This window comes from Channa argus, chromosome 10 (assembly GCF_033026475.1).
Source record: "Channa argus isolate prfri chromosome 10, Channa argus male v1.0, whole genome shotgun sequence".
In the NCBI taxonomy this organism is placed as follows: Eukaryota; Metazoa; Chordata; class Actinopteri; order Anabantiformes; family Channidae; genus Channa; species Channa argus.
This window is the reverse complement of record NC_090206.1, coordinates 12,541,400-12,566,644: the sequence shown is the minus strand read 5'-3', so window position 1 is coordinate 12,566,644 and position 25,245 is coordinate 12,541,400. Positions and strand designations below refer to the sequence as shown.

The 25,245-nt window shown below is 39.0% G+C and overlaps 2 protein-coding genes across 6 annotated transcripts; one reads left to right on the top strand and one right to left on the bottom strand.

Annotated features, from left to right (window-relative positions):
* Positions 1–2,869: 2,869 nt before the first annotated feature.
* Positions 2,870–10,878, bottom strand: arl3l1 (ADP ribosylation factor like GTPase 3, like 1). 4 transcript variants are annotated; one of them, XM_067519590.1, is made up of 12 exons: positions 10,608–10,878; positions 10,344–10,398; positions 9,696–9,740; positions 9,461–9,487; positions 9,088–9,339; positions 8,758–8,856; positions 6,921–8,034; positions 5,997–6,140; positions 4,199–4,315; positions 3,846–3,896; positions 3,512–3,697; positions 2,870–3,298 (listed from the first exon to the last, which is right to left on the bottom strand). In XM_067519590.1, exons 7-12 carry the CDS (start codon positions 6,936–6,938, stop codon positions 3,251–3,253), a joined length of 564 nt encoding a protein of 187 aa, XP_067375691.1. In that variant the 5' UTR covers positions 6,939–8,034; positions 8,758–8,856; positions 9,088–9,339; positions 9,461–9,487; positions 9,696–9,740; positions 10,344–10,398; positions 10,608–10,878; the 3' UTR covers positions 2,870–3,250. The 4 variants fall into 4 exon arrangements, with proteins under 4 accessions (XP_067375691.1, XP_067375692.1, XP_067375690.1 ...); XM_067519591.1 differs by lacking the exons at positions 9,461–9,487; positions 9,696–9,740; positions 10,344–10,398; positions 10,608–10,878 and having other exon boundaries at positions 9,088–9,454; XM_067519592.1 differs by lacking the exons at positions 2,870–3,298; positions 3,512–3,697; positions 3,846–3,896; positions 4,199–4,315; positions 5,997–6,140 and having other exon boundaries at positions 7,858–8,034; positions 10,608–10,701.
* A 2,206-nt stretch (positions 10,879–13,084) lies between these two features.
* On the top strand, positions 13,085–24,870 carry rgs14b (regulator of G protein signaling 14b). Of its 2 annotated transcripts, none has more exons than XM_067518908.1 (15): positions 13,085–13,219; positions 16,179–16,200; positions 16,367–16,518; positions 16,643–16,735; positions 17,566–17,709; positions 17,811–17,987; positions 18,089–18,164; positions 18,284–18,384; positions 18,620–18,838; positions 19,143–19,216; positions 19,621–19,747; positions 21,486–21,567; positions 22,370–22,422; positions 22,849–22,927; positions 23,510–24,870. In XM_067518908.1, exons 1-15 carry the CDS (start codon positions 13,100–13,102, stop codon positions 23,788–23,790), a joined length of 1,800 nt encoding a protein of 599 aa, XP_067375009.1. In that variant the 5' UTR covers positions 13,085–13,099; the 3' UTR covers positions 23,791–24,870. The 2 variants fall into 2 exon arrangements, with proteins under 2 accessions (XP_067375009.1, XP_067375010.1); XM_067518909.1 differs by lacking the exon at positions 13,085–13,219 and adding an exon at positions 13,827–13,917 and having other exon boundaries at positions 22,849–22,948.
* Positions 24,871–25,245: the final 375 nt, after the last annotated feature.

Here is a 25,245-nt window from a genome sequence, read left to right as displayed (position 1 = left end):
AACAAATCTAAATAATAACTATATAATTGGTTTTAGCAATATCATGTTAGCAGCAGGTTGATTATGTTTCTCTCAACCAACCAAGTACACTTACCTGTGTTGTTGCAGTTCTGTTGTCCAGTCTCTCTAAGCAGGACCCAGGCTTCTTTTGATGAGCAGAGCTTGGGAAAATAAAAGAAATGGAGAAACAGAGAGGGAGGGCTAGACTCAAGAAGAGAAGTGGCTGCTAGATCACGAATAACAGTTGCCATAGCAACATTAGCTGACATCACATCACCTTAAGATTATGTGTACAAATGGCACTGGGTGATGTCAAACGGGTGGAAGTGCACTGAGAATAAAATATACGCAAAGCTTAAGCTAATGTATTGCACAGTAAGAAAAACTAATTTAGGTAAATTTTTTTCCTGCAAACTGTGCAAAAATATGGGCCCTGTAAAACTTGCAGCTTTGCAACAGCAAACAGCATTAAATTAGAGTATATCAAATCACTTATACCTAATGAGCAAAGCCTCCTCATCAGGCCTGAGATTGTTTCAGCTCTCTAACACTGCCACCTGTTGGAAGATAAAGACAGTGACGTGCACACGGCAAAACGCAAACTCATCTGCCCATCAGTCCAGCTCCTGTGCCGTCTGGTCTCTTTCAAACTTCCACAATGATCCCTTAGTACAAATTCTAATTGGTCCCACACACCCCTGCTGTGCTCCCTCAACGGGAGTCGATGCCTGAAAAATGTTTTAGGCCTTGCTCCAAATTTTAGTCCCCATGGAGATGGCTCAATTATTCTACCGATATTCAGTCGTTTTAACATTTCTAGCAAGTAAATCAAAAATCTCTTTTTTCCCATGCTACTCATAAATAGCAGACAAAAGAAAAAAAATAATTTGAATTATTTTATACAAAGGAGGAAACCTGCCAGCTGATGTGATTTTAGAGTGCTTTCAGATGCTTAATTACACCTCTAGACAATAGAAACAAAAGCTCTATTAAATCCAACTGCATTTGAGTAAAGCCAAAATGGCTGAATGGAAGACTACAGTAAGGTCAATCTGAAGGACGAATATGTGAAGAAAGACCACAGTGGACCTCTAATCCTGATGGTTTTCTAGCCATTGTCCCCCGGGGAATCATATGAGGACAGTGACAGAGGTCTTCTAAAATCAATAATCTAAGCAATCCTTTGGGGGGTATTTTAGCTCAGACTTTCTTTCACAAGATAGACTGTATTTCTGCTGGCAGGACGCACACTGTTCACAGCTGGACACACAGTGTTCACAGGAGGTGTCATATGGACAAATACCTCTGCGAAAATTCATCCTGACAAGCTGTGACAGAAGTATTGCTGTGAGACAGACTGCACTCTACATACTGTAATAGTCCTAGAATTAACATACAAAACAAACACGAGAAAAAGTTCCCTTGCTGAAAATTAGTCAGCCTTTCTGCACGTAATTTTGTGCACTTTCTGTCCTGCTGTTCCTTGAAGATTTGATATCTTGATGTAAACCATCTCTCGTGTTTGCTTTTCATTCTCTTTCTCAGCTTTCGCTATAAATGCTTTGCCATCGGGTAAGGAAATAAAACAAGATGTCAGCTGAGCAGGAGCAGGAGGAGCTCATTTTGATCCCATCTTTTACTAGTTTTTAAAACTAGTAAAAGATGGGACCATGTCTGCTCTAACTGTGGCGCATGGATATGTGCATATTTTGAGAATGTAAGTGTCATGATCTCAGTGCACTTCTTGTTCCTGGACCTTTATTTTGTTGCCCCTTCTCCCTACTTCCTGTGCCTTGGTTCTTTTCCCCAGCTTTGCCTTCGTTTGTCCCTGATGGTTTGCACCTTTTCCCTCCTCTATTTAAGTTCAGTCTTCCCCTCACTCCCCTGCCAGATCCTCATCGTTGTTACTGTTGTCATTGCTGTTGTTATTACCCTTGTTATTACCCTCACCAACCCCACAGTAGACTCTGGACTAGGTACAGCTGAATGTGTGTTTCATGGACTCTTGTATTCTGGACTCTTGTTTCTTTTTGGACTTTTGTATTCTGGACCCTGTGCAGCTTTCTCCTTTGGTCTGAGGTTTGCTTTAAATCAGTGTTTCTTGGTTTAGTCCCGTTTTCTCTGCTTGTTGCTCCCGGGTTTTGTGTTTTAGTTTTGCCCTTTGTTTAATTCAGTGATTTGATCTAGCCTCTTGTTATTCTCCACTTGTCTGGTCCTGGTTTTTTCATGTTTTAGGTATGCTTCTGTGTTTTTTCAGTTTGCCAGTGCTTTATGTTCAGTTTGTTTGTGTCTGCCTCCCCTTAGTTCCTGTGTTAGTTTATGTGCTCCACCAACTCCGTTACCTTGGTTATCTTTCCCTTCCAGTGTGTGTTGGTTTTTTTTTTTTTTTTTTTTTTGTCGTGCTCTTTTTTACTTTAGTCATTACTATGTGTGTTCATTTGTTCGGTAGTTTGTGTTCTCTTATATTCCTGTTAGTCCTTAGCCTTCCCCTTGTGTTTACCCGCTTTAGTAGTTTTACGTTTGTCCGTGCATTATTTAGTAGCCTTTTTGTTTTTTATTCTTTTATTTCCTAGCCTAACTTGTGTTTTGGTAAATTCTGTTCCCCTCTTGTTTTCAACGTCCACTCTGTTGTCATTCTATTAAGTTAACTCCCCTCGTGTGCTGGTCCTGTCGTTAGTCGTCTTAGTCTGTATTCTATTCTGAATCTGGTTTCTAGTATCCTCCTGTTGGGAGAGACTTCTGTTCACCATTTAAGTTTCTGTCAATAAAAGCCCCTTGTTGTTCTCTATCACTCGCACTGTCTCCTCTTTTGGGTCCATCCCCTAACAAAAACCGTGACAGTAAGAGCAAAAGTAGCAGAATTGTCCATATATTTTATTGTCAAAAACTTTAAAACACAAGCTTTACAATCACATTTTCTAAGTAACTGATCACACCCAGTAGCTCTACATTGCTACACAATCACTTTTATTTATATTATGATTGTTAAAGCACACAGATTCACCAGACAGGGATCCTGGGGATAAAAGGAACAAAACAAACACTTGTGGTACAGAGTTAAATAGTTACATTAGCTACATTTAAAAATGTTCATAAAAATGACACAAATCGTAAAAATATGTAAAATATTATTTATGTCAACAGAGCTGGGCCTGACCTAATTGAGGGGTGATGATATTACATAAAGGGACATTTGTCTTTAATCCTTTATGTGATTCTGCTTTGCAGTTTTAGTCTTTGAGAGGCTGCTTCACTTCTTCTTATTCACAATGTTGTTGCAAATCCAGTTCATGCCATCCTGTAGGGGAAATCAATACATCTCACTCAAACAGTTTAGAGACAGAAAATATAAATGAAAGAGGTTTTTGATTAAAATAAAGTCTACAATAAAAAGTTCAAGCTAATTTTTTTTTCAGGGCATTTTTGTAAAACAGGAAGGCAGGGAGCACTTTTATATGGTGAATTAGTTTTCATCTAAAGGAGAAATCAATAAATCAGAGCTGGGTCTGACCTGAACTCCCTCCCCAGACACAGCCGAGCAGGCCTGAATCTGCCACTCACGGTCCCGGTATGTATGGAGGTTGAGTCCCTCAGCAATCTCACTGGCTGGTGATGCTGTGGCCAGATCCTGCTTATTGGCAAAGACGAGCACTGGAACGCCCTTTAGATTCTCCTCATCAATCAGCTCAGACAGCTCCTGCACATGTGCACAAATTTGACTTAGAAGTGTTTTTTATTGTCCTTTTACGTACGTACAGAAAAATGGCTCGCACAATTTAATTTAATTAAAGGTTAAATTGTTTCTAGGATTACATCTACAAAACAAAACTGTGGATCAAGCTCACCAGTCCCGTCTCTTCAAACCTCTTCTTGTCTGCACTGTCAATTACGTAAATCTGAATGATCAAATACAGTGAGGTCAAATTTAATTTTAGTAAACATTTATTTGTTTTACAGAAGGAAACAGATTCCATTACTAAAAAGTCCTCTAACATTATCATTTTAGTAACTAATTGCAACTTGCACAAATATGTGGTCTCCTGTCCTGGTCTCCAAATGAAGATTTTCTTAAAGTTAATTGTCTCCTTCATTTTCTTGTAGTGTTTCACCGACTTCATAAGTTCACACAAAGTGTAAAAGTCTCCCAGGGGACTATACATCTGAGTCGACTTGAATTCGTATTACAGTGATCACTCACCAACAGGTCTGTGTTTTCCAGGTACTTTTTCCAGAAGGGCCTGATTTTCCTTTGTCCTCCAATGTCCCAAACATTGAGTTTCATGCCATGAGAGGCCACACTTTTAATGTTGAAGCCCTGAAGCGAAATACAAAGATGGAGTCACTGTACTGAACATCAATGCCTTCAATTTATCACAGTTCCAGGACGCAGCACCCGGAAAGCTGCGCAAATAAAGCTATTCATTGAGTGAAAATCTGCAAGAACGCAGGTGTGTGTTTTAAATTAACCACTGGTTACTCTCTGCTGCATTCTCATTATGTATCAGCAGGGGTGCAACATGTGCTCTAGGTGCTTCTAAGGAAATAGTACTGTAACACAATGTTACCGACTGACAGAGCAAAGCAGCTTTTCTGTGTCAGTTAATGTGTCAACTAGGAACAAATCTGAGGATAAGGAAGGATAAGGTGCCGTGTATGTGTTTATGTGTCAAGTCTTATTTAGCTTTGACGTGACTATTGCCATGTGGTTCTGGGCTGCATCCTCTTAACCTGGTGTCTGATGTGCAGGATGCAGCAGTACACCTGCTCTGTGTTTGAGAGTAATGCAAGGGTATTAATTAATCATATTAGAGCTTAGATAATCACATCGAAGGGGAGCAATGAAAAACAAGGACCTTGTATCAGGGTTTAGGACCCAAACACACAAACACACGGCCATTTCTAACTGCAAGATACAAAGTTTAGATACGCTTGAAGCCATACGAAACCACTACTCTCACAGAACCTATACCAGAGAGACTCAAACTTGGAAAACATGGAACTTGGACGTCCGTTAACTTCTGGTAAGCTACTCTGGGGCCACTGTGGCGCAGAGTGGTCGTCCAACAATCCAGCAGTTGTTGGTTCGATTCCCCGGCTCCCCTCCCTCATGTGTCGAAGTGTCCTTGAGCAAGACTCTGACCGAGATCTTAAATGCTCCCAGTGATTGTGTGATTGTGAGTGTGAATGGGTGAATAAGAAGCAGTGTAAAGTTCTTTGAGTGTCAGTATATAAGTGCAGACCATTTCCCATTTACTATATATGTAACTTTGATCAGTAAGGAACTCAAATAAGGTGTGATACTCATAGAGGTTGGAGAGACAGTGAAGGAGCAGGACATGGGTGAATGAGAGCCAGTTTTTGTGTATGTGTGGGTGTGTGTGTGAAGGGGAGTGTGGAATAGGCAGAAAAACAAAAACAAATTACAAGGCATGCATTACGACATTTTGCCATGAGTCTAGGATCTCCCTACAGCAGAAAACATGTGAGGGCATGTAAATCAGGAAGCCCCCCGGTTTATTTAGCAGACCATGTGAAATAAGATGATCAGACATCCTCAGATCATTATTTCACTGATCAATAGATAAAGTATACTGGCCAATCATTTTATTTTACAGCATGTCAAAACAGAAAGGTCATGTCAGTTACTCTGAGTGAGCATTGATTCAGCTGGTCTCCATGGAGTAGCTACAATCGCCCTTCCTTTTATAATGATGGTCAGTGCCTATCTTTCGAAAAGCTTGAACAAACAAAATAAAACAAAAAGCAAACACACAGCCACATATATAAAATTAAAACCAGTTTTTGCAGGATTCAGTGACGGCAGCTCACCTCAGCTTCGCTGTCCATGATAAGAAGAACTAATGAATTAAATGACACAACAAATATCTGCAAATGTAATAAATTTGTGCATCTCTTGCTGAGTTATGACGATCACCACGTGACTCCTGAAGGTTACAGTGTGTGTGTGAGTTTAATATAACATGACTTCCTCTTACCTGTGTCGGTGTGATGGTATTCACATCCTCAGATGCGAGGCTTTTCAGCAGGGTGGTCTTGCCGGCATTGTCCAACCCCAGGAGCACTATTCTGACCTCTTGCTCTGAGGATCCCTTCAGCTTCTCAATGACAGATAGAAGGCCCTGCATAAAGGTAGGACAGTTATGTAAAGGAAAAGAAAATAGAGAGTGCAATACATGACTTGACATCAGCATTCACAGAATCCTTCAGACAAGTAATTTGTCCTAAAGTCAGATAATGGGCTCAGCAATTTTACACATTGGATAATTAAATGTTACACTGGTAAAAAGAACATATATATATATATATATATATATAAATATGTTCTTTATATATATATATATATATATATATATATATATATATATATATATATATATATATATATATATATATATATATATATATATGTGTTAGGCCCACATACAGTATGTGGGTCTATCCTGCCCTGGAGCTACAGCTATTCAGTAAGAATTAATCTGTTACTTCATTTAGAAAACCGCCATGTTCATTAGAGCTCCGTTCATATAATGGTGCACTGTTTAATGTGATTAGTCTGAAGCAAGGTTGCACAAGTGCAGACTGCTGACAAAAGCATCCCTGTAGATTTACATATTTGACTGAAGGTAATAGCTTTTACAGTGTATGTGTACTTAGAAGTCCTATTTCAATGTATAGTCCTACTTATATTGAATCAACTCAATCTAAAGAGCAAAGGAATTTAGATTATCCAGCCATTCTGCCTGAGAGTTGCATCAATTGATATACTGTACAACACTTCAATTGATGATATATATGTGATGGTTCATAACCACCTGCTCAAAACTCATTGAAGTCAAACAAAATACCCAAGGGTCACATTTGGTTTTATAGTTCCTGTTGTTCCAGATCAGATCACTAACCTTTTGAGCTTCTCCCATGGTGGCGTGTTTCCTGTTGCTTGACTGAAAAGCTGCAGCTACATTCTCCAGTAAAGCTGTGTCAACTATGCAGATCGCTCAGGTTATTGGTCTAGAAAAGGCAGCTTCTGTTTTTTCCTTCTCTTTCCTTCTCAATAAACTTTGCTGGGTTAGGTGCTATGTGTGCATGTGATAGTAATGTCTACCTATGTATCAATTAGTCCTCGCTGTCGCAGAGTTAGCAAACAGGAAGAGGGGGAGGGTGGATGGCACTGGGATTAGGAGGCCAGAATTAGCCGTAGTCATCCATGCAAAGGCCACCCATCCACCCTCCCTCTTCCTCTGTCCATCCCTCCATCTCCACTTTGCTGTGGCTTTACCTGGATTATCCCTTGGCCACCTGCTACAGGACGAAACTCAATACACAGGCCTTCCTGACACACTCACACAGATGAAAAATATAAGCATGAAAAAATGAAGATATTTTGCCATATGCCAGAGGGGGAAAGTGCAGTTAATGCAACAAACACACTCCTGAAAGCACTATGACTGACGCTCTTCATAGAGCTTCAAGGGATTATATCATGTTGTTGAGCCAGGGAATTTAGGGTTTCTGTGTCATGAGTAAACTCTCAAATCCCACATCTTTCACTCTTTTGGAGTGAAAATCATTATCATCCATATATCCAGTACACTCCGGCTGCTATAGCTGCTCTGTGTGGTGTGTATTCTGGTGAGTAGAGCATTCAGTGGGATTAGTTTGAGCATGCCTGTCCCGTGGCTGGATTAAAACATTTCAAGTCTCTTTTCCTTAGCTGAACAGGCGTCTGGTCAGTCAGCCCAATTACCATGAATACTGGTGTTACACAATCAATCCACCCAGTTGTGGACGCGGCCTCTGCATAAGCATGTAACCTCACAATTAGCCTCAAAGACAGTGATTGAAGATCTTTTATTTGTACTTCAAACATTACAACAGTTAATTATTTTACAAGATCAGTGTTTGATTCCTTCTGAATAGAATTGCTTTTTTTTTAAGACTCTCTTGGCGTGAATGGAGCTGGGCCACCATTCTGCCCACCCTGCCCCCTCTGTTTCCTCCTCTCTCTGTGTTTATCTGCAGAAAGAAATAGGGGAGGGTGTCACACTTAATATTGAATATTCATATACTACATTTTTAATATCAGCAGTGTGGAATTCAACAATTCAACACTTTGGGAAAAGTGTTAGATGAAGTCATAAATACCATGCTCATATCTTTTAAGTAATGTTGCTGGATTCAGCAGCCAGTTATCTGGACAACGACTGGTTAAAGGCGAAAAAACCTAACCTGGCTCTGTCCACCAGCACCTCTACAGGTAATTTATGTTACATGTCATATTAAAAAGGGTTATGTGTTGAACTATTCCTTCGTGCAGGCACAGTGAAGGTTTTATCAAATACTCATTTAATTTAAATGTATTTATAAAAAGTCAACATCTTGTTTCTTTATTTATTATTTGCATACAGGTAACCATAGATTTGAAAACTTATCTCTGTGTTTATCAGTTATTTTCTCTAAACTTAGCTAGCAGCTGACTTATATTTCTTTATTAAATATAAGGCTTCAGTCCTATTGATTTTCTCATCCAACTCTTTACGGGAAAATGGAAACTTCATTTGCCAGGAGGTTGAATTAGTTTTAAGTATCTTAAATACATTATTTTTATACAAACAACATTAGCATCATTTGCATTTAAGAGAAAATATCAGAGAGAAAGGATTTGAATTTGGCATGTATTATTTTCATTTTCTATTTTATAGGACTTCTGCTTTTTACCAGCCTAAACTGAGCTCTTACCATTATCTCTTTTTAGCTTGAACTTCATAGCCAGCCCCATAATCACAATCAGAAGCAAAGCTGCAACACCACAGACCACAAGGAGGATCACACTTTGGTCTAGATGAGGACACACAGGCAGAAAATACGCTAGCATGGCTCACTGAGGAGTTTGAGCATTTCAATTTTCATCAGTTACTAGCCAAAAGTAAAAGGTATCTGCTCTAATATTTAGTTTTGAAACTATTAATGCAGTATATCCAGGTCTCTGGTTAATGCTTTAAAATACACATTCTGTGTTACAAAGATAAATGTAATCTGTTGCTGTGTCAAACAAGCAGGCAGACTTACTTGTTATCTTCACACTGCATGGACCAGACTCAAAAACGCAACACGTGCTATTCCCAACACAGCTGTACGAGCCTGCATCGTCTGAAAGCACTCCTTCGAGAACCAGCTCGCTTTTATTTTGGTCAGGTATCAAGGCGTTATTATGTTTCCACTCAAATGTCAGATTCACATTAGGAGGGTTAGTGACACACTGAAGAGTGATGTCATCACCTTCGTTGGCAGAGACATCAGTACTGTTAGAAACCGGATTTTCTGATGGGGAGAGTACATTTTTAAAGGGAAGGAAGCAATTGTGATAGTGTTAGGCAATGACTTACTGTAGGTTACCTAATCTTAGGTCTGTGTCACAGATAAAGATGTTGTTACAGATTACCTGATCTGCAGGTTAATGAAATAGTTTCTAGAGTGAAAAATAAACATGGAAAATAATTAGTAAAGTCAGGTGGCAATCACTCCGCTTATTCTTTTCTGACAATATTTATGTACAATTTGTATACAAATTGATAATAGCCTACAAGAAGAATCATTAAATCAAATAGTCTAAATCTAAAATCTAAAATTTACATTTATCTTGAAATAAGACAAATGAGAAGAAATAGGACACTAACCATTCTTGCACTGGTCTCCCAAATTTGGGCAGAAGGTACATTTATCTATAGGGAAAAGACAGATGAAACAAACAGCATTAGGAACTTTTATAGTCAGTTGGTAAAGCAGTCGTCCACAGACCACAGGGTCAGTGGTTCGATCCCCGGTCCCGGCTACATGTCGAAGTGTCTGTGGGCAAGACACTGAACCTCTAACAGCCCATTCCCCTCCTCAGCTGTGCAGTGCCGGTCCAAGCCTGGAGGAAATTGCGGAGGGTTGCGTCAGGAAGGGCATCTAGCGTAAAAACTGTGCCAAATCAACATGCGGACAATGATCCGCTGTGGTGACCCTGAACTCACAGTATAAGCCAAAAGGACAAAAAATAAATAAATAAAAAATTAGTCTATAATGCAGATGCTGACTATAATAACAATTATAACGATGAGGGATTTGGGTTCCTTTATTTTTCGTTGTTTTTACCATTTGTGGTATTACATGGCAGACACAGGAAAGGAACACAAACTAATCAGACACCATCAATAAGAAAAGAATAACAAGAACATGTACAATAAATATAGACATACTGTACAGTATATATGCATACTTGAACATGAATTTATTGAAAATATTAAATATATATCACTGTAAGATTCAAAGAGGCTCCTTACCTATAAGCAGATGACCAAAAAAAAGAGCAAGTAAGATGCTTGTGCTGACCATTTTCTGTTTGTGGACAACCATTTCATTAGGATTAGTATTCGATAAAAAAGAATAAGCCAAATAATAAAGACAACAACAACAACATGCAAACATAGTTTTAGTAACAAATATTGTAGCACTGGCACATTAAACAACTTCTAGCTGTGTTATATGTTTTATATCATACATTAAAAAATATCCTTAGAAAGCTCAAATGTTTTTTTTTATTTTACCTGCAGTGGTGCTCTTGTCTTCTCACACACGGCTGAATTATGACCTCCTCTGCTTTGCTTAATCCAAAGGTCTTTTCATTGGAAAAGGCTCGACTGAACTGATCATAAACACTGATACCGATGCAAATTTAAGTCCATTCCAGGAAATTACTGGCACAAACAATACCACTGTTTGTATGCTTGTAAATGGAAGGGTTGAGTGCAAATTCATTAGATTATTGTAGCTGTTTGCTGTATGTTGTTGAGCAATAATGTGTTTTACAATTTTTACAGATTAAAAAAGAGAATTAGACAAAAGTGGAGCAGACACTGAAACAGCATGACAGAGACGTGCAATAATTTATTATTAGCAAAAAAGTGGATTACTTATGCAAACTAGCCACAGCCTTTTCCCCCTATTATATAATGTGACGCAGAACATTTTTGGATTATGTTCAACATCAGTGAATTTGAAGATTCAGAAATCAGAAATGAATTATTGCCCTTTCCCCCGAAGTCATGTAAGGACTTTATTCAGAAAGTGGCCAGTAGAGAGCGCTGCTGATCGTCCATCTTGCTTCTTGATGGTTGAGCACTCAGGGTCAAAGGAGGCAGCATATCCCAGAATGCAATGGGAAAGAGGCAGGATGTTCACTGGACAGATATCCAAAACACAAAATGCGATCACACTCCCTACGCCTACAGACAAATTAGGCTTGCATTTAAACAAACCAGTGTGTGTGTGGACTGCAGGAACACAGGTGAACATGCAAAGTCAAACCGAAATAAACTGCTTTATAAACACAATGACCTATGAGCCACTGCTCTTTCAGTACAGAAAGATATTTGTGTTTTTCTATTATTTTAACCTCAATAAAACCTTCCACTCACCCAACCAGCAATCCTTGCAACAACTGACTATTAGGTAGGCTACATCATGCATAATGTAGCCGACCACAACAACGAAAGGTAATGGAAACACTTTGTTGTTATCGATGGAGGAATAAAATGATTATGCTGGCCTTCAACCATTTTTAATCCAACCTCAAAGTATTAAAGATAACACTGAATTATCCAAAAATTAACGTGCTGGTGAATATGAGGAATTAAGAGTAAACTACTGCTTCTGAGGAAAAGAACCTGTACCACTTGGTTCTCAACAAGCTTCTACTTCTAAATGTTGGGAGAGCAACTTAACATTTGAACTTTAAAATGTTATCAACTAAGTTAGAATATACAAAGCAGACTATCAAAAGATCAGTTGCTTTTGGCGTTGTCCCTTCAGGGGTCACCACAGCAGGACATGGCCCGCACATTGACTGAGTTTTTACACTGGATGCCCTTCCTGCTGCAACCCTTCCATTTTATCGGGCACCAAGGTGGCCCTTGATGGCTCGGTGGGGCCACACCTGGTGTGTTGGAGTTTGATCCGGCGGCCTTCTGCATCCTAATTTGATGCTCTACGCACTGAAACACAAGGCCCCCTTTCAAAGGAGACTATGACATTATTATTTATTTATTTACAAATTCGTTATCAGCTTATTTCATATTTACTTCTAGTTTTCCCATCAGCCATTTCTATTGGTTGGTCAAATCAATGGAACTGCTGAAAAAATTTTTAAAGTAACTTCAAACATATATTCCTTTTCTGAGTGATTGCAGGTGTCCTTAAAACTAATGACTCAACAAGACTAAAGCCTAAACTTTAGGTTTATTGCTAAAATAGCATGCAAACATGCAGAATTGTACCATTTCACTACTGTAGCATCCAAAGAGCAGTATGTGACAGTGAAATACTAAAAGTGGAAAAGTGGTAAAAAAAAAAAAGCTTCTCTTCACGATTACTAATGTTTACATAACCGTTTAAAAACATCACGTTAATTGAACACAAATATAATTACATGCTACTTTAAGGAAGCAAATACTACTTATGATGGTTAGCATGTTAATGTAATGTCAAAACATTACAACACCTGCTATAATAATGTTATTCGTGGGCTTTTATGATGTTGTGGCACTTCCAAGCACATTATTTGATGTTACATTCTGGAGAAGTCTTAATTTGATAAACGCGTCTTTCTACAGCAGATGGTGTGCAAAGTGTTACTTATGTGTGAGGAGTTGTGTCTTGAAAACGGTTTCATAAGAAAAAAGCAACGAGGCTCAAATAAACTTAATACAATATAGTATAGCATAGAAACTGCTTTGCTTGTGTTTTGCAAAGTACTGTAGTTAAGACTGCGTTTCCTTAAATACAACTAGTATGTGCATATACTTTAACCTGATAACTGTTTGGACATCCACAGAACACAAAACAAAAAAGGAGAGAGGGGACAGCTGACACGTGTCCGTTAATGTCAGCTTTGATCATATTTAACGATGAAAACTACACTTCCCCCCAGAATTAAGCGTCGAGCTTCACCTGTGCCGTTGCTTTGTGTGCCGCGAGGTGATCAACGAGCTGCGGCACGTGCCAGCTGTCTCTTCCTGACTGACTGAGTGTTTGACTTCAGATGTTCGCGTTCAGAAAGTTTTTTCACCGGTTCTCTGGCCTGGCAAAAGCTGCAGCACAAAAGCAATACAGGAAATATGACAAATCGTGTGCAATCACCCGTGGAAATATAGCAGTGAAGGTATGCCAATCATTAACCACGCGCGCGTACACTTCCTAATGTACTACACCGTGGGTAAACCTTTTGTTGACTAACGTTCATTTCATTCATACACCAACCTTAACCATACTACTAGTGAGTTTGCAAAGGTGCAGTGTATTCCACAAATACTCTTCATTTAAATGTTTTTTGTTTTTTTCATTTCTAACCTACATTCAGTAAATAAAAGGAATTTCAGTTGGCTTCTGAAAGTCTGCGCACACTCTTTGCCACCATGTAATAAAACCAGTAAGTGTGGTGCAGTGTGTTTCCACGATGCCCTAAGTAAACGGAAATGTCTGTGTCTTCAAGGTAAAGGCTGTAACACGTGCTTTAAAATCTTCTCAGATGCACATCAAGTAGCTCATACATTGACTGCACATCAAAAAGCAGAATGAGTGCGTTCCGTCTTGTTCCCACATCACAGTGTTTCTCAAGATGTAGACCCAGAACAGTTTGATCATAGTAACCATACTTCCTCTTTTGTGGCTAGTTGCTATGGCAAGACTTCCCTTCCAGGCAGGAAGTGACAGGAGGACCCAAGTAAGTTTTTCAATGTGTGTATTAAGACTGTGCATCATGTTTGGGTGGAGCACATCACATAAGACTTCTGCTAATCGTCTAGTGTTCGTGTCACTATGGCGAACATCAATACTTTAAAAATACCTGCTGGCCACATGGTGAGTCTGCAAGTTTTTTTGGGTTTGGTTAGGTTCTTTAGCTGTTGTTACATTGTGAAGTTTATAGACTATATGGGTGAATATGTTCAAGTAAGATAAGTGGGAGATAAATGTTGAACTTTAATCAATGGTTTATAATGATGATTTTTCAGTTTTATTTGTCACTTTAGTTATTTTTTGCCAAGTTTGATTGCTAATCTTTCCAGGTCAGAGTACCTAGAGTACAGTAGAGCAATTTACATGTGTTGGCTTGTATTATCTGTCTCCAGTCTGTAGCAGTGCCAGATCAGGCTCTGTGGCTGCAGTAGGTTGCAATTGAAAACAGTCAGATGAAACAGCCAAGCTGTGCCTGGTTGCCAAGCTGTCATGTGTAGGCTGAGTTGGCTTCGGTCGACTCCTTGTGAGACCATTACATTTCTTGAATAGGTTCAATTCTGCTAAAGGTGTGAAACTGTATATAGATGTATTTCAAAGGGACGGAAAATACATGGTTATTAATGTTTTATAAAAAAAAACTGCTTTGCATTTTATGAGATTGGAAGTGCTGATATTATTGGTGCTACATCAGACTCTTCCCTCAGATCGGGTGTGTTTGCAACCTTCTTCTCTCCATTAAAGGGTTTGCAGAGAATCCTAATGCTGAGAAATTGTTCTCTGTGGTGGTATATGAAATTGAAAAGTGTAAGATTATGATAAATTCATTTCATTACGGTTTATGGAAGGCTGTGTCTTGGTTTCTCTTAAGTGTATGTGCAGAAGAGCAAATTAGTAAAAAGGTGGCATGACAGTGACACTTGCACCTGCTAAAACAGCCAGCCCAAGTCAGCCATATATGGACAAAGATTCACTTGCCATAAGCAGTTGTGTTTGAGCTGTTGTCAAGAGCAGGGCACTTTATTTTTACATTTTCTAAACTTTACACCCATAATTTCTGTTTCTTTAGGAAAAACTTAAATATTGTGGCTATATCCTTATTCTAAGTTCTCGTCAGCCTATTTCTAAAAACAAATGGGGCTTTTTTTAATCACAATACTACAAATACATGGACATGTTTTAATGTGGATGCCATGTGACTTATTCATGTGACGTCAAAGTTACGACACTGGCTTTAGTTCAGCTTCACTAAGTCTGGTTTGATCATTTGAGAAAGTTAAATGTGCATGAATGAAGCTTGGATGTCATGTATAGATCCGAGTAATTCACAACAAAGGACCACATGAAATGCCACCAACAAAAAAACGTTTGTTTGTTTTTTTTTACTTCACACCCACTTTACACCCTGAGCAGGACTAAATTATACAACAGAAAAAAACCCTCATTGACTTCTCTGGGCAAATTCAGAGTTGGAACCCATGTGTCTGTGGACTGTGGGAGGAAACCAGAGCACCCAGAGGAAATCCAGACAAGAGAAACACTCCACACAGAAAGGCCTATGGATTAAAAAGCAGGTTCCTCATGCTTCCAGCCAGTCTTTCCCTCTTTTAAATGTAATTTCAGTATTAATTGAATCTTTAACACTGTTGGGGCTTTCTTGAAACCGAGCATCCACACTCATACTTTATTTTAATTTAGACTCAGTCAGCCTGCAGATCCTCTTTTCTAAAATACCTGCCTTGGGATTAGATCGGTGTCTAGGTACCAGAGTAAGGTGAAAACATGGTTGTCAGCACAGGGTTGTGTACAGAGAGCTTGCAGAACCCAGTTGTTCTGAATGTAGTGTGTAAATTATTCAGAACTTACCAAGTGCATGTGAATTTGTGTTGCTGAAAGCTGAATGAGAGCTATTGTCATCCGTGTCACAACCACTTCCTGTGAAAACAGCCTTGGCTGATTGCACTTCACTGTAACATAGAAGAAGAAGGGGAAAAAAAAAAACAACAAGCAAAAATCATGCAGCTGTTGTTCACATTTCACTTCCTAAGTGTTTGGCTGTGTGCTTTCAGTACATGTCTACTTAATATTAATACTGATTATTTTAACTTTTGAATTTCACATTAGTTAAAATTTTTTAGTTCTTTAAGTTTCCTCTTATTTCTATACACTATCTTAGGTAATAGGAATTAATTAAAATTAATATTAATATATTTCTATACATTTCCTTAAGGCAGTTGGTTTCTGTTGGACTGAGTTCCATTTCCTAATTTGCTTAGGGTTTTATCCAGTGATTCAATAGACAACCAATCAGGTTTTAGTTTATTACAGTGAAGTAAAATTTTATACTTTGTCTTTGTCTCTCTCTCTCTCTCTTTATGACTTCACAGAGCCAGGCAGTTTCAGATGGAGGTAAGAGTGAACCCTTAATCGGCACACTGACAATCCTGTACATGTCACATTTCTTCAATCTGGTCATGTCTGTGCATGACAGAAGACAATATCTGATTCAGTCTCAGGCTTGGTTATTGTTTTCTGTGCGTATAAATGGGCGTGTTTGTGCCTGAATGTGTTGCAGAGTTGAACATGTCTGCACGAGGCTGTGGAGGCAGCAGCTCCAGCCTTCCAGGGACTCCGGGTGGAGAGCCCGGCCCTGCTAACAGTGTGCTGGGCTGGGCTGTCTCATTTGAGAAGCTTTTGGAGGACCCCTGTGGGGTCCATTGTTTTACGGTGAGTCGCAAACCTACTAATGTTATGTTGCACTTCACAGTAAGTTGTAAATGTTTTCTAACGATCTCGTACTACAGTTGGCATGTCATGTGTGGTTATGCGGCGTATGCATGTTGCTTCACAGGCCTTTCTGAAATCTGAGGTGAGCGAAGAGAACATTTTATTCTGGCAAGCATGTGAAAAATTTAGGAAGATTCCATCCACCTCCTTGGACAAGGTATTATGGCACTTTTTTACCTTGTTTCATGCTGAGTTTGACTTCCTGTCATCTGCGATTTAAAATGCTATTGTGTGTTTTACCCTGCACAAGCTCCTTTAAAGTTATTCATATGAGCTCTTTAGTTTAATTTTCAAAAACATGTTAAGAAGTTAAATGTATTCAGTGATGTAAACCTGGTTGCCATGTTGGTACTGTAGTTGTTCTCTGTATGCTGGTCTGTATCGACAATGTGGGACTGATGTGTTTTTTTTTCTCTTTAAATCAGCAGGCTTAGGTAGCATTCATTTACAATTGATTTGATCAACATTTCCTGTCGATATCATTGTTGTATATGAAGCAATTTTTCGAATTTGCGTCGTGCACTCTCTTATAAAAGTCGTTCAAATAAAGTGAATGATGAGGAAACACGAATCCGCTAGCATTAACTGTTTACAGTATGTTACCTTCAAGATTTAGATAAATAAACTCCACTGGTAAAGAAACAAGGAAGTACAGAAACGGTTGAGCCACTGACAGTCCAAATATCAGCGACAGTTGCTGCTCAGCTTGGCTCTCAGTTGCTCAGGAAATTTGGCCCTGTAGCAACTCGTTATTTTTGGTACAAGTGACCAACTCTTAATAAAGAACAATAAGCCACTACACACACACACACACACGCACATACTAAACTAACACTGACTAACTTCTTAGGTGGGTTAAAAGCAAAATACTGATGATTCATTGGAGTTTTTTCTCACTAATTCTTAGCTTAGAATTGGTGAATAGGAAAAAGTCTTTAGGTCATATCTAATCATCAGGATGATTCAGTCTGAGGCTTTTGTTTCCAGCTGAAAGCAGCAGCCCACTCCATCTTCAACACCTACCTGTCTGATAGCGCTCCCTACTCGGTCAATATTGATGATACAGCCAAGACAGAGGAGAAGGATCTAGAGCAGCCCACACCTTGCATGTTTAACAAGGCTCAAACTCAGGTCTGTGTGGGGTCCATAGTCTCTTTTTAGCTCAGTAATACGGTGAAATGTTGTTGGGGACTAGGCTGAATATGTGTACCACTCTCTGTGCTTTGTCTCAGATTTTTAAGCTGATGAAGATGGACAGCTACAGGCGCTTTGTGCGCTCTCCTCTGTACCAGAATTGCACCTTGGCAAGTGTAGAAGGCAAACTTCTACCTCAGTTCTCTAATGACCCGGTTCACATTGGATCATGGGAGGATGTGACCGCTAGAAGCCCCACATTCACTGACAAAAAGGTAGCCTGTGAGAGAATGGATTAAGGGAGATTAAGTAGGAGAAAGTCTGTATGTGATTATTACATATTGGCATTGTCTTAATTCATTACTGTGTTAAACAGAACAAGAAGTCAGACTCCAACAAGTTTCTAGGTGGAAAGAGTGCCTCGGAGCGACAGAAAAGGGGATCCTGGGGAGGTAGTCCATGTCAAATGGCAGATTTTTTGATTCAGATTTATGGCTTAAAATACATTCAATGACACTACAGTTTCTCCCTTGCTCTGTTCTTTTTCTTTTCTTACTATTGATACCAACAGATACATCCAATGACCAGGTTACAGTCAACCGAAAAGAGTCCCACATGTCAGTCAAGTCGACCAGCAGCGTGGAGCTTGGCTCCCTCTACAGGCATATAGAGGTTGATACATTTATAACTAAGGGTCTGTTGTGTAGCTGGTGCTGGTTTAGCAACAGTCTGTGTTCATTCCCTGCAGAGTGACAATAACACACACTACAGACTAAATGCAGTGTACATAGCGATAAAGCGTAGTTGAAAGGTGCCAAAAAGGGACCCGACTATTTTAAATCTCATACTATCAAAGCCTATTTTTCACTCCTAAGGCCTTTTCTCTTTTTTTCCATCTCTGAATCAGAATGGCAGATCGAGTCCCCGGTCCCCAGATCAGGGTGGTGGAGGTGGGAGTAGAATAGGGGTGGAGGGGGGCTACTGCTGTGTCTACTTACCTGATGGTAGTGCCTCCCTGGCCCCCACACGTAATGGTCAGCCCATCAAAGACATGCTGGCAAGCCTGTGTGAAAAGAGAGGCTTCCCGCTGAAAGATGTCGTCATCTACCTTCAAGGCAAGGAAAAGGTGAGCACTTAGCTGCTCTTTCTCCTGCACTTGTTATTAATTTAAATCAAGAAGCTGCTAAAATCTGTCCACTGTAACAGGAGCTATTTTGCAACAGGCATAATGAAAGATGACTACCTGATTGCAGATGACCACCTTCTTCCTGTCCTGACATCCTCTCAACCTTGTGCTCCGTCATCTCGCTACCTGTTTTCATTTTTGAAACTTTGTGAAACATATTTTAAATTATCCCCTTATCCCCTCAGTCGTAGCTGACATAACTTAAATTTGTCTGACTGATACACTGTGCCTCTCTTTTCATCAGCCCTTATCGCTGGACCAGGACTGCTCTGTACTGAGAGATCAGCAGGTCTCTTTAGAGCTCAGGGTGACGTTTGCGTGAGTGATTTTATTTATTTATTTATTTCTATCTATCTTTCTTTCTTTCCTTCACTTCCTTTTTTTTTTTTTGCCTTTGACGACCTAGCCGGGGATTCACACCCGCACACACACTACAGCAGTCACTTCTCACTATATTAGAGGGAAGTCCTTGTTTTAACACTACACACAGAGACTGAGCAGAAATTATTTTAGTCATCATTTACATTGAATATCTTATGAGAGAGGTTGCCAAATTAAATTAAGTATGGGTTAGCTACTCAGACATCATTGCACTGCAGATTCTCTCTGGCTCCAGGCTCTGCATGACTAGATTTACAGATGCTCTTCTACAATTGCTTTCCATTTGATTCATTTCTTGCTACTTGTGTGAGGGAGGTTATTGAAACACATGCATATTTCAGGCTGGAGATTGCTTTCATCGGGAAGACAATGGGGATCAATGCAAAGTCTAGTAAGACGCTGCAGGATGCCCTGTCTGCAGTGATGCAGAAGCACTGTCTCAAGCCGCATGAAGTTGTGGTCACCATGGTGAGTGTGTGTGTCTGTTTGTGTATTTGAGTAAGTAAATTTTATTTGTACAGCACCTTTTGAGAGCAATCGGCAATGAAAAAAGTCAAAATAAATAAATGCACATCTGAACAAATGGGTTTTTAGATGCTTTTTAAAGGCATCCACAGTCTCCACAGATCTTAGCTCCAGAGACAGTTCCAAAATTGAGGGGCTATATCTTCAAAAGCACCCTCTCATTTTTGTATTGAGCCTAAAGCGAGGGACAACTAACCACCCCTGATCAGAGGATCTTAGGTTTCTAGCGGTGATGTACAGTTGCAGTAGGTCTGTAATGTAGGCAGGAGCTTGGTCATGCATGGCTGCAAATGTAATCCGAGAAATTTTAGATTCTCTCGGAACTAGATTCTGAATTTGACTGGAAGCCAGTGTAAAGAAGTCAGAATAGGTGTGACATGGGACCTTTTGGATGACTGTGTTAGGAGCTTGGCTGCAGCGTTTTGAACAAAATATAAACAATCGAAGGAAAAGAGAAAAGGGAATTACAATAGTCAAGTAAACGCATGGACAAGAATCTCGAATTCAGCATGTGACACAGTGTGTCAGTTCCTTAATTGATAAATACAAGTGCAAACAAAGTTTCTTTTCATGCTGGTCGAGGCTCACAGCATGGGCCATATGAACGCCGTATGTTTTGAAGGGTAGATTTAGCTGAAGTTAAAACAAAACCCAAACATCTGTTTACTGGTCTGCAGCCATCTTTTCTAGGACCTTAGTTATGAAAGCTAACTGGCTGGGGCAATTTGTGGGGAAGAAAAGGGAATGATATTTGGGCAGATGTCACTCATCTTTTGCACAAACAAAGAGGCAAAGTTGTTGCAGTCATCATCCAAAAAACAAAATTGGGACGGCAGGTAATGCAGCAGTGACGGATGTTGTATAACAATAGAAAAATAGCTAGGTCTAGCATCCTTAACCATGTTTTTAAAATGCATTAATAGTTCTTTTAGGTGTTGATAGTGGACTTGAAGTTCTGTAGATTTCCACAGACGCTCAACCTTACGACAGGTCTTCTTCAAAAGAGTGACTGCTGTAATTCTTACAAGGTGAGGAGATGGTTTGAAAGAGGCAACTTTACTCAAGTCAGAAACGCAGTGCTCATTAAAAGTATTAACTTGAGTCCACATCACTGACATAAAAGGAAACTTACTATTGAGCAGTTAATCTTAGAAGTAACAGATTATTACTTTTAATTGTAAAGGATTGATTTTATTGGTTTAATTACACAACCAGTTAAATGACAAGCAGAGTGAAGTTGTCAGGTATTTCTAACTTGGACATAACTGACATCTCTCTGTAGTAATATTATGTAATGACTATAATTAATGAGTTTTCTCTAATCTTTAAAGCAACAGACTTGAAAGATAAATTCAAACTTATTATTTGTTTCACATTTTGTCCTGTCTGCTTCTTATGCCTACAGCAGCAGCAAGGCAACAGTTTACAGCCCAGTGTACAAATTACTTTTATATATCAAATCTGCATTTACTGCGGTTACTGAAAACTAAATGCTACACTGTTTTGTACCTGGAATAAGTAAAATAAACAAATAATTAAAAAATAAGCTCATATTATGGATTGTTTCTTTTTTTTCTGTGCAAGAGCATAATGTACTTCCTCTTGATGGTGTTTCTCTTTACAAAAAAAAAAATGTGTCAGCATGTTTATGACTAGAATTTTTTTTGTTTGTTTGTTTCAGGCAGGAAGTGACGAGCCTACGAACATGAGCAGCACTGTGTTAGGACTGGCTAATAAGACGCTACGACTTGAAAAATTCAAAGGTTAATAGATCCTTTTTAAAAACTCAGTTTTACTTAATGTAGACCAGAGGGAGACGTGTTTTTTAATCTTTACATCATCTACTAACTATTGTAACTACTACTAACTATTGTAACTTGATCCATTCTTGGCCAACAAGTAGATGTATCAGTTTAATATAATTTGAAAACGATGTATAATTATCTCTCCATCCTCTGTCAGTCGTTGATATCGGTAATGCCACTTTTGTGTGATCTCCAAAGGCCTGAACCCAGGCTGCACCTTCCTATTCAGTTAATAGGTTTTTTTTATGATGCCTTTAAACAAATCCTTCATTTCTTGGCAGTGAAGATGGCCTTTTCACTGTTGAATTTACTGCCCATTTCCTGAAAAAGTTCCTTTTTCCCTACTCTGATTGGTGTGTGTATGTGTGCGTGTCTTTCTTCCTCTGTGTCTATATCCTTTTCTGTGCGGTTGAGATGTCTGAGTCCATTTGGTTTGTTGAGTGCTGTGTCACTTTGAGTTCACTCACCTCATTTCCCAAATGCTGAGAGACCAGAACCAACTTCACTTTGGATCAGTGCTCCCCAGCTCAGTTCCACTCACTGCATGTAGGATGAGGGAAATGGATTCAATTAGAGTGGCTGTATTCCAGGAGGACCAGTTTAATTCTTGTCAACACTATTTTATCTGGCTGATGTCAGTGTTTAACCCGATAGGGAATTGAAGTTCTGGAGCATCGTTGGCGGTCCACTACCTACATTACTTTTGTACTGGAAACGGGACTGTTTAAAAGTGATTAGTAACTTTGTGTGATTTGAACAGGAAAAGACCAGACCAGCATTTCCAAAGGCAGTGGTTCCACTGTGGCCCCTCAGGTGAGGAAGACCTAAACATCACAACAAAACGGTTTTGTCTTTTACAACTCTGTTCATCAGATGATAACTTTTATGATATTGTGTAGATAATTAGAAAGAATGAAATTTAATGCATGGATAATGTAGAACTTTGTTCTTACTGTAGTAGAGGGTAGTATAAGCTAAAGATGTTCTCTATAAGGTAATAATTTGCTATAATGTTTTCGCATTTGTGCAATGCAGCACTTTGCATTGTGGGATTGTAGTGGACAGTAATCTGTAAACAGCAGATAGTTCTTTTTCAGTCCATTGTGGAATATTTGAGTTTAAACTATGAATTGTTTTATTTTATATAGTAAACACCTAAATAAAACAGCAAAATTTATATCTCAGATTTGATTTTCAAAACAATTTCTTAAATTGATAATGCTGGAATCTCGGTCCTAGGCAGGAGCAGCGAGTGGAAGTGGTCTGGACCCCCGATCATTGTTGCAGACAGACAGAGCTAAGGCTCAACCCAAGCCCAGTAAGAACCGCGACATGGATGGTAGGACATCTCAGCAGTACCAAGTAGGGTTGGGCGTTATGGCAAAATATACTGTGACACGACTGAAGTAGGACAACCATCATCAAGGGATTCTATGACAATAATTATATTAAATCAATGTATTAAATACTAAGATTTCATATAGTTTAACAGTGAACAGCTTAGTTATATTACACAACATTTTTCAGCAGATGGACTGTGGAACTCCTAAACCAAGGAGTTGGATTTTTTTATTTTTATATTGGCTACAATTTTAATTTCAAGAAGAACTTTTAATTTGAAATTTCTCAGTTAATCTAACGTTGCAGGATCTATGATTTTGTATTGCCCAACCCTAGTGTACAGCCAGGAGAGGGATTTGATGAGAACAATTTAGTTTTTTATAATTACGTTTTTTTAATAAAGATAATTCTTTTTATTTTTAACGTTAATTACACCTACTTATTAAAGTTAATAAGTAGGAGGACCAAGAGGAGCCCACACACTCAGTTATAATATGTGAATACCTTTGGGAAAGTTTAAAAACCTGGGTTTTATTTAACATTATTTTGTCTGTGTCAGGGTTTCTGGATATGCTGACAAGGGCTCAGTGCTCCAGGGCCGATGACCAGCGAGGCCTTCTTACCAAAGAGCAGCTCGAGGTCCCTCTGTTCCTGCAGTTGTCCCTAGAAAAGGGAAAGGACACAGAGTCACATAAGTCCAATACATCCAGCTCCTCCACTGCAGAATCCAAAGAGCAACAGGACAAGACATCGTCCCCTTTACATCCATCTGAAGCAACAGGGGAAAAACCAAACTCTGCTGAACCAAAATCTAAAGATCTAAAAGAAACAACAGTTTGAAAGTCTTTCATGTGTGGGATGGACAAAACGTGATCAAAAAACCACAACTTCATGTTCCCAATTATGTCCAAGGACAAAAAACTAATTTTAGTCTAAAGTAGTCAAGCACTTTTTATAATTGTTTACAGATAAGCTCGGAGACAGCAGTGTACTACTACTGATTATTGGCCTCTTCAGCCAATATGTAAAGAACACCCTGGCAAGCATTTACCGTCCTTTCAAAACACTACACATCCTTGTGTAAAAAAAAAAAAAAAAAAAAAATGTTTGCTATGAAATGTTGAAGCATCCAAAAAATGTCTAAAAAGTTTTAGCTTAACGTTAACTTTGAATCCAATTTGCTGAAGTAGTTCTACTTTTCCCTGATGTTCAATGCTGTTCCAGTTTGAGAACAGCTCACAATGCTTCTGTTTCTCCCATTCTCACATTGCTGTCATGCTCATTTCTTTGAACTCTAAAACATGATTCTGCACAGGAAATAGTGACTTTCCAGAAGGGGTTTTTTAGGAGTATTGCACAACTTCGATTTTCCTATTTTCAATTAAGGTGTGTAAAAGTTTTTATGTTGATTTAGTTTTTAGTATTTTAAATGCCTGTTTTCATCTATGTGCTTACTTGCTTGTTGTTTGAATCTGTGTTTGTGGTACTAAAATGCACTTGCTTTGCTGTAATGGCACATAAGTCTGGTTAAGTCATGGTTTTCCTGTCACCTCAGAATAGATCTCAGGGTACAGATCTTTAATCGGTAATGTGGTAGTATACTCAAAGATTCAGATGCTGTGATCATTGTAAATATCCCACAGGTTTTTTTCAAATAATTAAAGTGTTATGTAATGTGATCTTTGCTGTTTACATTTGTTATTGGAAAAACACCCCATGTTTCAACTTCCAGTCCTCAGAGAGGAGTGTTTTTGGATGGATCACTGAGGTCACTTTTTGGCTTGACAAAAAAAATTCTACGTGATATGATTTTATATGTAGTGCAGCCAAACCCCACTGCCCCAGTGGAATGGCTGCATGACTCATGCAGAATATCTGTCTGTGAAGTGTCACTTGTAACTAGCTTTGTAATTAAGAGAACCCCCCCCCCCCTCCCCCGTCATGTGATAATGTCATTTTTGCACAGTGATGAGGTTCACTGCAATGTTGTGATTGGCTCTTTGTGAAGAAATATTAGCCAATAACCTGTTTCATCTGTCTACACACCAGTTGCTGGAAGGTGTTTTGGAGTCTAGAAGGAATATTATGGGGTGTACGTTACTATTGTACAGGTTACAAAACAAATGAGGTGACTCAGAGATGGAGTCATCCTCATGGATGATTTCAGCAGCATGCATATTTCAGAGTACGTGACTGCATGGGGCTTCATTTACCCAGTGTGCTCACAGTCACCATGTTGAGGAATTGGTCACTAAGTAATTAACCTAAGACAATAAACAGCACTGTGTATATACT

What these genes read in the sequence shown, in the direction of transcription:
- arl3l1 (XM_067519589.1), bottom strand. Translation starts at nt 6,212, where the DNA reads ATGCTGATGTCAAGTCATGTATTGCACTCTCTATTTTCTTTTCCTTTA. An exon ending in TGGAAAACACAGACCTGTTG is followed by an intron (nt 3,897 to 4,198) that starts GTGAGTGATCAC and finishes TTGATCATTCAG; the next exon opens with ATTTACGTAATTGACAGTGC. An exon ending in GGTTTGAAGAGACGGGACTG is followed by an intron (nt 3,698 to 3,845) that starts GTGAGCTTGATC and finishes GCACATGTGCAG; the next exon opens with GAGCTGTCTGAGCTGATTGA.
- rgs14b (XM_067518908.1), top strand. Translation starts at nt 13,100, where the DNA reads ATGTTCGCGTTCAGAAAGTTTTTTCACCGGTTCTCTGGCCTGGCAAAA. An exon ending in CATCCACCTCCTTGGACAAG is followed by an intron (nt 16,736 to 17,565) that starts GTATTATGGCAC and finishes TTTTGTTTCCAG; the next exon opens with CTGAAAGCAGCAGCCCACTC. An exon ending in GAGCTCAGGGTGACGTTTGC is followed by an intron (nt 19,217 to 19,620) that starts GTGAGTGATTTT and finishes TGCATATTTCAG; the next exon opens with GCTGGAGATTGCTTTCATCG.